This window comes from Onychomys torridus, chromosome 21 (genome assembly GCF_903995425.1).
Source record: "Onychomys torridus chromosome 21, mOncTor1.1, whole genome shotgun sequence".
Classification (NCBI taxonomy): Eukaryota; Metazoa; Chordata; class Mammalia; order Rodentia; family Cricetidae; genus Onychomys; species Onychomys torridus.
In genome coordinates, this window is record NC_050463.1 from 34,065,133 (window position 1) to 34,079,573 (window position 14,441).

General features: G+C 41.0%; 1 protein-coding gene across 3 annotated transcripts in view; it reads right to left on the reverse strand.

Annotated features, from left to right (window-relative positions):
• Positions 1-2,205: 2,205 nt before the first annotated feature.
• Hadhb (hydroxyacyl-CoA dehydrogenase trifunctional multienzyme complex subunit beta) overlaps positions 2,206-14,441 on the reverse strand; it is a 34,625-nt gene continuing 22,389 nt past the window's right edge. For all 3 annotated transcript variants that reach the window (XM_036170591.1, XM_036170590.1, XM_036170592.1), the window contains exons 8-16: positions 14,013-14,200; positions 13,268-13,448; positions 11,441-11,562; positions 9,495-9,574; positions 9,375-9,422; positions 8,387-8,474; positions 7,995-8,069; positions 7,586-7,750; positions 2,206-2,705 (exon numbers count right to left, since the gene is read on the reverse strand). In XM_036170591.1, the coding sequence (XP_036026484.1) occupies positions 2,670-2,705; positions 7,586-7,750; positions 7,995-8,069; positions 8,387-8,474; positions 9,375-9,422; positions 9,495-9,574; positions 11,441-11,562; positions 13,268-13,448; positions 14,013-14,200 (983 nt within the window). In that variant the 3' untranslated portion in view covers positions 2,206-2,669. The remainder of the gene's footprint in view (positions 2,706-7,585; positions 7,751-7,994; positions 8,070-8,386; positions 8,475-9,374; positions 9,423-9,494; positions 9,575-11,440; positions 11,563-13,267; positions 13,449-14,012; positions 14,201-14,441) is intronic.

The window sequence follows — 14,441 nt, forward strand, 5'->3', positions numbered from 1 at the left end:
TATTGGCCAAGCATTTATACTTCATATTAAGTCTCTGTGTCAGTTATGTGGGACTCATGCGTCCCAGAGATCAAGCTCAGGTTTTCAGGCTTGGTGGCAAGCACCTTCACCTGCTGAGCCATGTGGCCAGCCCAAGGAAGTGCTTTTGATTAATGCCATTTTCCCCAACCCAAGAGCTTTTCTAACACACAAAGTCAACTTTCGCTTGCTAACTATTGTATTTAAATAACTGGGAAAATTAAAGCATTTCTGAAGTGTGATTAGTGGCACTGATGTAATGGCTGATTTTGTGTCAACTTGACACAAGCTAGAGTCATCAGAAAGGGAGGAGCCTCAGTTGAGGAAACACCTCCATGAGATTCATCTGTAAGGCATTTTCTTAATTAGTGATTGATGGGGGAGGCCCCAGCCCATTGTGGGTGGGGTCATCCCTGGGCTGGTGGTCCTGAGTTCTATAAGAAAGCAGACTGAGCAAGCCATGGGGAGCAAGCCAGTAAGCAGCACCTCTCCATGACCTCTGCATCAGCTCCTGCTTCCAGGTTCCTGCCTTGTTTGAGTTCCTGCCCTGACTTCCTTCAATATGAACAAGAATATGGAAGTGTAAGCCAAATAAATAAACCCTTTCCTCCTCAACTTGCTTTTGGTCATGGTGTTTCATCACAGCAATAGAGACCCTAACTAAGACAACTGCCATTGGTCCCTTGAGTCTAGGACTCCCCAAAGCATTCCTGGAGACTACAGGGATACTGAGAAGTCCTTTTCACTCGGATGGGCTGGTTATCTTCAAAGCCTGTTTCTCCAGCATAATATGTGGTAACTACAAACAAAATAGATCAGCGCAACATTACACCAGCTAGCCTCTTGTGAAAAACTACTTATTGCTATTTCTAGCAATGTTTTCTTTTTCCTTTTTTTCTTTCTGTTTTTCTGAGACAGGGTTTCTCTGTGCAGCCTTGGCTGTCCTAAAACTCACTCTGTAGACCACCAGGCTGGCCTCAAACTCAGAGATCCGCCTGCTCTGCCTCCCTGAGATCTGGGACCAAAGGTGTGCATATGCTCAACCCTAGGTTTTGTTTTCTTTTCTTTCTTTTTTTTTTTTTTAAAGATTTATTTATTAATTATGTATACAGTACTTTGTCTGCATGTATCCCTGCAGGCCAAAGAGGGCACCAGATCTCATGATAGATGGTTGTGAGCCACCATGTGGGTGCTGGGTATTGAACTCAGGACCTTTGGAAGAGCAGCCAGTGCTCTTAACCTCTGAGCCATCGCTCCAGCCCAAGGTTTTCATTTTCTAAGTGATGAGGATTCTGTCATTCTTGCAAATGAACTTAAAACAACACCTTTTGGGGAAAATTTCATTAAATATCAAAACACAAAATGTAACTAAGAAAATTTAGATCAAACATCTAAAAATAAAAGTTTGGGGGGTTGGGGATTTAGCTCAGTGGTAGAGCGCTTGCCTAGCAAGCCCAAGGCCCTGGGTTCGGTACTCAGCTCTGGCAAAAAAATAAAAAAATAAGTTTGGACTCAAAAGAAACTTAAAAAAACAAATACATATCACTCACATTATGGGCTCAAGCTCAGTGGCAGAATACTTGCCTAGTATTCATTCATGAGGCCCTGACTTAAATTCCAGCACCACACAAAATCCCATACATACATACATACACACACACACACACATACATACATACATACACACATACACACATACACACATAGATACATACATACACACACACATACATACATACATACATACCTTTTAATTTACCAAGAAAACTCTCAAGTATTTTTCAGAGGTCAACACTTTGTTCCTTGCCCAAAAGCCCCCACACTGCCCAGGGTGAGTCTGATAGCAACTTCCACACATTTGAGCATCATTCAAACAAACGTCCACAACTGAAGCCAGGAGTTTTCACAACAGCATAAATGTGATTTGTGCAGCACAGCTGTCAAGATTGTGAGAGGGTTGATAATAGTCAAAGTAAGTTTTTACAGGTGACATCAACCCTGACAAACAGGATCGTCTCCGGTGAAATCAATTTGCTTCAATTAAGCAATGGGAAGCGTATTATTATAAGACGGGGTATCACTTACATTCCTGAAATAGTTATAGTTCCAATGAGTAACTAAAGGTAAAACTGCCCTTAAGTCAGAAAGGCCACCTTCTCTCACTAACAAAGAGATGACAAACACTCCTCTCATACATTCCTACTTTATTAAGGTCAACCAACATGGCATTTATATATCTAAGCATTTCAGTTTTCAGAGATGTTTAGGTTTATTTTTTCCATAGTAAGTTAATTTAGGCACATCGGTTTGTATTTTAGAAAAAAATAATTATCTCTATAACACAGACAGGAACAAGGGGAATCTGCAAATGTTACAAGATGATTCTAAACCTCAGCTAATGTCTCTCTATGTGACAAGAGATAACAAGAACTGTGTACACATCTGTGATAGTCTGGAACTTGGAGAGCAGCAGCTGTGATTACTGGAAAGCTCGGAACACTGGCAAGGCTTGATCGCAAAGTATTTAAGAGAAGGCCACGAATGTTGTTTTCCTAAGAAGAGCTAGGAACTACAGGTGTCACTTGGTAGTGCATTGAAATGGCATTGCCCAGTGAGTGCTGCCCAGAAACCAGTCACCTCCTCTAGAGCGATCACTTTGGATAAGCTTCCACTATCATAGCATGACCCTGCAAAAGACAAAAAGTCCAGTCAGAGTAACGAAAGCAATGGAAGGTAGCAATCAGCCAGTATGGAGGCAAGCAAACAGTGTCAACACCTTTCAACGACTGTGTGATCATCATTCTGAGCCCCAATTTCCTCTATACAGTGGAGCTCGTGGTGTCTACTTTAGATTTTTATAAAGGTTAAATCAGACAGAACACCTTATATAGACACACATGTATTTATATAATCGCAACTGACTATACGTATATACACACACACACAGCTATACATCCCAGACGCATTCTAATATAGAGTGTGAGTCCTGGTAAATGTAACAAATGGTTGCTTTTTAGTTTCTGTATTCTGGGGATTGATCCCAGGGCATCAGGCATGCTAGGCAAGCACTCGACCACTAGGCCACATCTTCAACCCAATAGGATTTGAAAGTTTAAGTGACTTAGTCAGACCACAAAGCTACTGTTAAGTAAGACCAGATCTAAGAACAGGTGTGAGGATTCTGAAGCCTGGGCTCTGCTCTTCACTATTCTCTGGCTAAGATGATGAAATGAGCATAGGAAGGAACAATGTCCCTTCTCCAACTCTCTGCACAGCTCTGAGTACTAGTTAGGACCCAAGTTTAAGCCTTACATAAACAGTTAGGACTTCCTATCTGATAAACACAGGCATCCTAACTCCTGGACTCCCATCAAACCAGTAAACAGCCTAATGAAATGCCCAGCTTCCAGGTTCAATTCAATTCCCATTAGTATGCATTATTATTTATAGGGGATTTAGCTCAATGGTAGCGCACTTGCCTAGCAAGTGCAAGGCCCTGGGTTCGATCCTCAGCCCTGGCCAAAAAAAAAAAAAAAGAAACTTTATAAAGTACCAAGCTCAATACTATGTAAGGTTAAAGTTCTGATACAAGATCTTCATCTGGAATTTAGCTTATACATTAGTTCAAAACTTTGACAATGCATAAGCAAGCAAACACAAAAAGAGCAGAGATCGGAAGGTTTGACTAACCCGAGAGTTCTCCAGAGGTCTTAGGAGGCTGAACACTTCCAGTTTACTTATAATGCACTGTTTTCATGTTCCAACAGGATCAGTGGTTATCAACTAGGAGAAGTGTCTCCCACTCTCTCCAGAGGGCATGTAGCAATGTCTGGAGGTATTGCTACTTGTTTCAACTATGTGCCTGCATAAGGGCCAGGGTAGGACTGGCAAAAATGTGTTGCTATTGGAATCTCATGGGTGGAGGCTATGTTAAAACACCCCAGAGTACACAGCCCACAGAATAACTGGTCCAGAACATTGACTATGCCAAAGATGAAAACCACGGCTCTAGGGCTGGAGAGATGGCTCAGTGATAAGAACACTGGCTGTTCTTCCAGAGGACCCGGGTTCAATTCCCAGCAACCACATGGCAGCTCACACCTGTCTGTAACTCCAGTTCCAGGGTTTCTGACACCTCACACAGATGTACATGTAAGCAAAAAAATAAATAAACTATTTAAAAAAGAAAGAGTATGGCGATTTTTCAGAAAATAGGGAATTGATCTACCTCAAGACCCAGCCATACCATTCTTGGGCATATTCCTAAGGAATGCTCAATCACACCACACAGATACATGCTCAACTATGTTCAAAGCAGCATTATTTGTGATAGCCAGAACCTGGAAACAACCTAGATGCCCATCAACTGAAGAATGGGTTAAGAAAATGTGGTACATATACACAATGGAGTACTACTCAGCAGAGAAAAACAATGACAGCATGAAACTTGCAGGGAAATAGATGGAACTAGAAAATATCATCCTGAGTGAAGTAGCTCAGACTCAGAAGGACAAACATGGTATGTACTCACTCATAAGTGGATACTAGATATAAAGCAAAGGACAATCAGACTGCAAGCCACAGATCCAGGAAGGCTACCTAGCAGGGGGGACCCTAGGATGACTGTGGCTTATAATAAGTTTTGGTTTTGCCCAATCACTGGGCAAGCTTCAGTGAAACATTTCACTATTAGGATAAGAATTTGTACCGTATCAAGCTGATGAAAGAATATGCTGGCTGTACTTTCAGGAGGGGAGGCTAAAATCTTTTTAGATTATGGATTAGCCTATAGAAAAATGTTGGCTGGGCGGTGGTGGTGCACGCCTTTGATCCCAGCACTCTGGAGGCAGAGGCAGGTGGATCTCTGTGAGTTCAAGGCCAACTTGGTCTACAGAGCGAGATCCAGGAAAGGCACCAAAGCTACAGAGAAACCCTGTCTTGAAAAACCAAAAAAAAAAAAAAAGGACAAATACTATAGAATTGTATCACATGAAATATATAGAATATACAAATTCATAGAGACAGAGAGATTAGATGTTATCTCAAGATGGAGAAGAAAGGAATATAGAACAATGATTATTTCCTAAGTACAGACTCTCTGTTTTGTGTGATGGAAAAGCCCCCAAAACAGACAGTAGTATCAGGGCATAATGTCATGACTGTAATAAATCAATACAATTGGTGTAATTAATGAATATCATAAATATAGTTATTGAATGAATACTGCAAATGTAATCAATGAATAACACAAATGTAATTAATATTCTGAGTGTAATTAATATCTGCTGTGGGATGTTCTGTACGTCAAATGTATTGCTCTGATTGGTTAAAATAAATAAAGTGCTGATTGGCCAGTAGCCAGGCAGGAAGGATAGGGTAGGTGGGACAAGGAGGAGAATTCTGGGAAGTGAAGGCTGGGGCAGAGAGACACTGCCAGCCGCTGCCATGACAAGAAAGATGTAAGGTACTGGTAAGGCAGGACAAGGAGGAGGAGAATTCTGGGAAGTGAAGGCTGGGGCAGAGAGACACTGCCAGCCGCTGCCATGACAAGAAAGATGAAAGGTACTGGTAAGCCACGAGCCACATGACAAAATATAGATTTATAAAAATGGGCTAAATATAAGACTAAGAGCTAGACAATGGTAGGCCTGAGCTAATGGCCAAGCAGTTTAAGCAATATAAGTTTCTGTGTGTTTACTTGGTTGGGTCTGAGTGTCTATGGGCCTGGTGGGTGAGAGAGATTTGTCCTGACTGTGGGCCAGGCAGGAAAACTCTAACTACAAATATCTTTAATGTAACTCATGCCACTGAACTGTGAACTTAAAAATGGTTATAATTGCAAATGTCCATTTAAAAAAATAAGGTGGAATATAATCACCATACATTATATGTATATATGAAATTGAAGACAGTGATGTTCTAGAATAAAAAAATAAATAAGTAAAGAAAGAAAGAAAGGAAGGAAGGAAGAAAGAAAAAAAAAACCCACTGCTCTAGAGCCACAAAGGTGAATTTTTGCTCTAATTTCCTAACCATGTCGGTACCACTCTATTGGCTCAATGAAACAAATCAATCAATCAAACAAACAAATTTGGCAAGTTTAAAACTTCCAAAAGAAAGACATTGAACATTCTTCTTCAATCATCCACAAAATCATCTAATGTTATTTATATTCTGTGCAATAGAGATAAAGTTGCACCTGAAAGGAAGGGAATCTGTGTGGACATGTGACACACAGTCTCTCAGACCTCAAGGGAGCAGGCAGAGATAAGAAGCAGGCTCTTGCCTAAATCTGCAATTAGGGGAGTCCCAAGGATTATAAAACATTTCTGAGTTAGGGGACTATCTCCAGCAGAGCACTGTCCAATACACGTGGAGCCCTGGGTCTAATATCTAGACCAAAAAGTTTCAGGCCACGAAGCAACAATGTTTCAACGTCTTGTTGTTGTTTCCAGACAGGGTTTCTCTGTGGAGTCCTGGCTGTCCTTGAACTCACAGAGATCCACCTGCCTCTGCCTCTCAGTGCTGGGATTAAAGGTGTATGCTGCCACACTTGGCTCAATTTATAAATAAAATAAATTAACTTACTTTCTTCAAAGTCTCTAGGGAAAAGCTATCTATAAAGTCTTTGAAATGATTTTATACTTTGAGAGATCAGGTATATTCAGGGTGGTATGCTATGGACAGAATTTTATGCTCTTCTATAGCTTATTTGTCTTGATTAGTAACAGTGTCTAAAATATGCAAGAAAACAAAAATCTGTTCATAACAGAATAGAAAAAAAAAAAAAAAAAAAAGACTACATGGTGGTGCCGGTGGTGGCCTTTAATCACAGTACCCAGGAGGTAGCAGAGGCAGGTAATCTCTGAGTTTGAGTCCAGCCTGGTCAACAAAACAAGTTCCAGAACAGCCAGGACTACACAGAGTAACCAACCCTCCCTTGAAAAACCAATAAAAGGCTATAGTTAATCTTCTTTTTGGATTTTATTCCCAGTGGAATATTGGAGTACGTAGAACGCTGACTATAATGGAGCGAGGGAGACAGGAAAACGTCTCTCAAAGCAATATACTCCCTGGCTGAATGGCAGCCAAACGTCTAGGACAGTTAACTCCCTACAGAATAATCTCGTTCTTGAGGAGGACGGTTTTGTTGTTGTGGCGCTGAGGACTGAACCCAGGACTTCGTCACTGCGTTAACAGCCACAGAGACTGTTCCCCCTTGGAGTTCCCACATAAGGTGTCATGATCAGTAGGTAAATGAATAGAAGTGCATCATTAAAGAAGAAAATACACTGAGATGCTTCTAATGCTAGTGCCTGGCAAAGAAGATTATAAATGATTTTTTCTATATATTTTTATATTTTACAGTTCCCATAAATGGTCCTATATTAATTTTGTAAACAAGAGAAGTAAACATTTTAAAAAAGAAAAACAGCTTGGACTTAAAGAGCACTTTCCTTTCAATGAAATATTAGAATCAAAATCAATAGTCTCCCCATTTCCCAGAAATAGAGCGTCATGAACACGTCAAACAAAGCGTCCTTGGGACCCTGCTGTGACAACGTACCTGTCCTCCAGCTGCACAGGCAGCCACTAAAGCATACTGGCCTCCATCCTTGCTCAGTCTGTTGGCAGCTGCCATGACCAACCGACAGCCTGTGGCTCCAAAAGGGTGTCCCAGAGACAGTGATCCGCCCCAGATATTAAACTTCTCCAGCGGAGGTGATCCAACCTGGCTCCCACAAAAACAAAGACCAATTGAAAGGCGAGTTTACAAGACAATCAAATCAGGCTCTTCCTAAGTGGAAGCAAGCAACCTGAGGGAAGTAACTAATGCTGACTACCTTACGAATTACACGCACGCACGCACGCACGCACGCACGCACGCACGCACGCGACAGAGACAGGCAGAAGACAACATAAAGGCTTACTCTTTTCACCAGGAAATTCAAGCATATTCTTTACTAGAAACTTACCTTGCTTTTCCTGCCCATGTAGTTTTGTGCAAACCAGTCAGAATCCATGGCTTTAAAGTTAGCCAAAATCTGGCCCTAGGAGGGAAAATAATTCAAGTCTTTTTATCAATGCTCTTCTGGGCTTTATCTAAGACACAGACTTGTGTAACTTGAAGCAAATCTTTACATCAGTTCTCAGTGAGTGTCCTAAAGAAATAATTGAACCTTTCTTAATGAGCCTCTAAGAAACAGCCTCCAAAGGGAAATTTTCAAAACCTTAAGTGTAACCCAATCCTCTGACCTAGCCCTCCCTTCAAAGTAGTAAAGTTTGACATACAAAGCCCCGTTCCCTACAAGCATGGGCTTCATTTTTCAGTTATACTCATTTCAGGTGTGTCTTCTAAACGACTTACTGAGAAGGCTTCATGAAATTCAAAAGCATCAATATCGTTCATGGTTAATCCTGCTTTTTCTAGAACTTTTGGAGTAGCATATGTTGGTCTGAAAAAGAAAACAAACAAAAGGTAGAAACCTAAAACTTTCCATTTTAACTTAAGCATTTCTTTGTATACTCCAGATTGATTCTATACGTATTCACTGGTTCTACTACAAATCCTAATTCTATACAAATCCTAATCAAATGTTAAGGATACAAAAAGACATGCCCTTCATCTTTACTATACTGTAGGACTGGAGAAACGGATAATCGACAGGCAAACAGTAAAGGATAAGTTAAAACTAAAGAAAAAGGAACAGAATTCAAAGAGGCAAAGCAGGGGAAAGAGCTTGGCTAGTCTCAGGGTTATAAAGAAGCCAATGGAGAAGGGAGAGACAACCAGAGGCTTTTATGAAGGATCCTGTGGGCTAGGGATGAAGCTCAGTGTTGGGAGTGCTTGTCTATATAAGTAGACCTTTGGTTTCAATACTCCCAAACACATAAACACACATGCACCACAGAGCGGAGGTGTTGGCAAATTATATAGCACAGTGGATAGTAATATGAAAGAAAATGCTTGCCGGGCGGTGGTGGCGCACGCCTTTAATCCCAGCACTTGGGAGGCAGAGGCAGGCGGATCTTTGTGAGTTCGAGGCCAGCCTGGTCTACAAAGCGAGTTCCAGGAAAGGCACAAAGCTACACAGAGAAACCCTGTCTCGAAAAACCAAAAAAAAAAAAAAAAAAAAAGAAAAGAAAATAAAATGCTTATTATGCCAATTTAGAGCTTAGCATACTTTCAAACCTGTATAAACATGTGAGCAATTGATCCCTGGGCCCCATATGGTAGAAGGGAGAAAATCAACTACTGTAAACTATACTCCAGCCCCTCCATACACACTAAATAAATGTAATAAAAATTCAAATACTTTTTATTGAGATCCAGAGAGATACACGCTGCTACTTACCCAAGTAAAAGCTGGTCTTTTGGATCCTGGGACACATAAATAAAATCCCTAGACAAAAAACAGAGAGGTTAACTCCAGTAATAAAGAAGTCACAGGCAATGCGCCAGAACATTTACTTACCTCAAATATGCCTTTGGCTTATAACCCATGGCAAGAGCTTTTTCCTCTGACATGATTAGCATTGCAGAAGCGCCATCAGTCTGAAATGGTAACAGAACAATAACATCATCTGGAGGTCTCCTGGCAGCAACAGGGACTGTTCATAAGGCATCATAATTTATCAAATTACATTGGGAGGGGCAACTTTAGAAATAAGGACCAGTTTTTGCTTCTGGCACAGAAAATAATTTTTTTTATGAATTAGAACAGTATTTTATTTACTTTAATTATTTATTTTTACATTTTCTATGCTGTTTCTTAGCTGCACTTGCCTACAGCTTTGAGATTTTATTCTAAAGGGAAAACACTGAGAGAAGATACAGGTGGGTAGGTGACAACATTAAAGCCATGGTTTTAGAACACTCTAACACATCTCGTAGGTTTTTATTCCAAATAATAATCAAGATGTTACAGGACAAAGAGGTGCAGCTGGGGTTTTGTTTCTTGTTTTTAAAAAGCCCTTTGCCATTACTTCAGAAAGGAAAGAATGGCCAGGTGGTGGTATATTCCTTTAAACCAGCTTTCAGGAGGCAGAGAGAGGCAGGTGGATCTCTGAGTTCAAGGCCAACCTGGTCTACACAGTGAGTTTCAGGACAGCCAGGCCAGGGATACACAGAGAAACCCTGCCTCAAACAAACAAACCAAGAAACAAAAAAAAAAAAATGAAAGAATGTCCTCCACAATTCCAAAGAAAATGAAACCCAAATAGTATGCAAAAATCAAAACAAGTTGTCATATTTAATTATACATCTTTTTTTAAAAACTCTGAATCGTAAAAAGAGCATTTAGCCACTAGTAGGGTGGCCATAAAGTCTGGGAACACAGATGTCTATACATAAAAAAGTTGGGCTGGAGAGATGGCTCAGAGGTTAAGAGCACCTACTGCTCTTCCAGAGGTCGTGTGTTCAATTCTCAGCACCCACATGGCAGCTCACAACCATCTGTAATGAGATCTGGCGCCCTCTTCTGTGTACATAATAAATAAATAAATGAATGAATGAATGAATGAATGAATGAATAAATAAATCTTTTTAAAAAATGGTTTATGGATACTACATTAATAGTTTGTTCACTGCTGGGTACTGTGGTAGAAGCTGATCAGTTATACTGTCAAAGAAACACTTAGGGCTGGAGAGAAAGCTCAGTGGTTCAGAGAATTTGTTCTTCCAGAGGACCCAGGTTCGGTTCCCAGCACCCGCATGGTAGCTAAGAACTACCTGTAACTCTAGTTCCAGAATAGCAACGTCTCTCTGGCCTCTATGGGCACTGCACATACATGGTGCACAGACACACATCAGATTCACTTGCTACCTCTCTTGAGCAGTCTCTCTGGTATCCTCAGTGGCTAATCTACAGCCACCATAGTGCTTCTCACTACATCACAACTGTCCTTTCCGTCTCCAGTGCCTAGCATAAATAAGCAGTACAAGTTTGGTGAATGGCCAAGTGCACACAAAGAACAGCTTCTGTATCAGTATAGTGAGAGACCTGAGACCTTAAAACTATTAGTTTAAACTTGGTGTTTAAACATGATGCATGCCTCTAATTCCAGCACTAGGGAGGCCGAGGCAGAAGGATTGTAACTTGGAGGGCAACCTAGGCTACATAAGGAAATCCTATCTCAAAGCAAAGCTCTATTTGTTGGATTTTTAGACAGGTCTTGCATTCCTAGGCTGGCTGCACACTCTTGATCCTCCAGCTTCTACATCCTGAATGCTGGGGTTTTGGGTTTGTATCACCAATACCCAGTTTGTGTTTGTTTTTTGAAATGATTTTCCTTTAACATTTTCTTTACAGTGAATAGCTTTACTTTAAGCCTCCAAACACACACAAGCAAATTTGTTGCAGGCTCTTCTATTGAGAATACAGAAAAGCCACTATTAAACACAAATAGCATTGACAATTACCAGGAAAGAAGAATTTGCAGCTGTCACGGTGCCATAGGGTTTGATGAACGCGGGTTTTAGTTTGGCCATTTGCTCCAGTGAGGAAGGACGGATCCCATTATCTTTGGTAACTGTGTCCTTTCCTATAACAACATGAATGTTTTAACTCTAAGGAACTGCAAGCATTATATATCTTCTCTATAGCAATATGCTTTTAAAATGATAAGGGGGGTTGCTAGAAAGATGCCTCAGTCATTAACACTTGCTGTTCTTCCTGAGGATCCAAGTTCAGCACCTAGAACATATGTTGGGCAACTCGAAACTGCCTGTAACTCCAGCTCCAAGGGAACCAATGCCCTCTTCTAGCCTCTAAAGAACCCCATGCATGTGCATATATCCCCGCACATACACGTAACTACAAGCTTAAGAGCAAATGCAATGTGAATATTATTTGTCAACTATGAAGAAAGCCTTTTTATTACTAGGGATCAACCCTCCCCCCACTCAGGGCCTTGACTGCCCTGAGCAAGCACTATACTACTGAGCTGTATACACCCTCATCTTTAAAAGAAAGCCTTTTATGGTTACTAAGACGTGATCAAATTTTATTTTGTTTCCACTTATTCAGTTTGACACACACACAAAGAGACCATGCCAAGCATATCTAGTACTTTGGAGGCTGAGACAGGAAGACCATCGTGAGTTTGAGGATACCATAGGCTACATAGCATGTATCAGGCCAGCCAGGATTACACAGTAAAATCCTTTCTCAAAAACAAACAAACAATCATCCACCATCTTGTTTTCTTAAAACATCCACTCAAATTTAGCTGTTTTATACAGAAATCAAATGAATCAGGAATTTTAAACAGGCTTGAAGGAGGCATGGCGACTCATACCTGTAGTTCAAGCACCTGGGAGGTTGAGGCCAGAGGATTGCTACAAACAAGGGGTCAGTTAGAGCTACATGGTAACACCCTATAAAAAGACAAGGCCGGTGAGCTGGCTCAGCAGGTAAAGGCACTGATCCCCCAAATCCACAGGGCTGAAGGAGAAAACTGACTCCTGTTAAACTGTCCTCCGGCCCCCATGCATGGAATATGAACAGGCAGGCAGGCACACAGAGAAAGAGAGAGAGTTGCCCCTGGAGTATCTGAAAGGAGGCACTTACAAAAACTTTAAAAAGTTGGGCAAGGAAGCACACACACACACAATTCTACCACTTAGGTAGCAGCAGAAGATCAGGAGTTCAAGGTCAGCCTCAGCAACAGAATATGAGGCTAACCAGGTTTATTATTAGACCTTGTTTTAAAAAACAACAAAACCTTTTTTTAAGTGTACCTGTGTTACAACAACATAAGCCTAAAGTTGAGTCCATGTTTAAGAATAAAAGCTGAGTATTTTGGAAACAATCATTCTACTTATTAAAAAGTAAATTAATCATAACACTAGGGAGGCAAAAAGCAGGCCTTTCTGTGAGCTCAAGCCTAGCCAGGGCCACACAGTAAGATCCTGTCTTTAAGAAATTATCACTCAAGGTTTTTAAGTTTAGGGTTGAAGAGATGGCTCAGTCATTAAGAGCACTTGCTGCCCTTGTGGAGGATCCAGATTCAGTTCCCAGCCCCCACATCAGTGGGCTCACAATCACCTCTAACCTTGGTTCCAGGAGCTCCAATGCTTCTTATGGCCTGTGTGGACACCTACATGCACATGATGCACATACATACACTAACATATACACATAAAAACATAAAATAAAAATAAATAAATCCTTTTTAAAAAACAGATTTTGATGTTTTTTGAGCAACTAAAACAATTAGGAACACCTCAATAAGTATCACTATTTACCTGGTACTTTGAAGGGTACAATATCAGAAAGATGTCCTTCATCCTGTGCCTTCTTGGCCAAACTATGAGAACGCAGTGCATATTCATCCTGTTCCATTCTAGAAACAGCAAAGGCAGCGGCCAGGCGGTCTGCAGAGTGGCCCATGGTCTCATTAGTGGAGAACTCAGCCACTGCAGGGAGCTAGCAAAGGAGACATTGAGAACAGTTACATTCTTCAGAGGTGTTAGAGCATGCATAGGACTGGTCAGTGCTATTTAGAAAAGTTGAAATCTATTCACTGGCTGGATCTAGGGACACATGCCTCTAATCCAGGAGGTTGAGGAAGGGGGATTTTGAATTTGAGGCCACTTCAGCAAGACTCTAGTTCAAAAAAACAAAAACAAAACAAAACACCAAAGAAGTAATGAAAGAAATCCAGAAATCTCTTTGTGAGCAAACATATTTCTAAAGAGGACTAAGAGATACATTTTTGGAGATGATCTCATTATGTAAATCAGGCTGGCCTTGAACTCATACAGATTCACTTGTCTCTGCTTCTGGAGTACTAGGATTAAAGGTATGTGCTATCATGCCCAGATTACAAATACAATTTTATAACTACTCCCCACCCCCATCTTGACCAAATACACTGCCCTGTAATCATGAGAATATATAACAATTAGAATAGGCATTCTATCTAACTGTAATCTAGCTCAGGATGCTCCGGAAACTCATCTTTATTTACACTAAACTCATAAGTCTTACCTCAGGAGATAGGAAATTCAATCTGAATTTAGAGAGCAAGGACAGGCGCTGGCCCAGAGTCTTGGCTTTGTTGAGGTCAAGCATCATTTTCCTCATTTTTCTTGAATGACGAATAGGGACATCAGACATTAACTCAACACCACCAGCCACGACGACGTCACACTGGCCAGAAGCTATCAGACCAACAGCTACCGCGTACAAAGGATATGTGCATGAATTACTTTGCAGGAATAACAAACCACTGAAATGTAAGCTTCTTGATTAAAAAGCGCTATAAAAATGGGCAAGTGAGATGGCTCAGCAGGTGAAGGCTCCTGCAGCCAAGCCAGAGGACCTCAGTTCCATCCCTAGAGCCGATATGGCCGAAGGAGAGGATCAACTTCCACAAGTCACCCTTTGACCTCTACACATGCAGCATGACTTGCATGC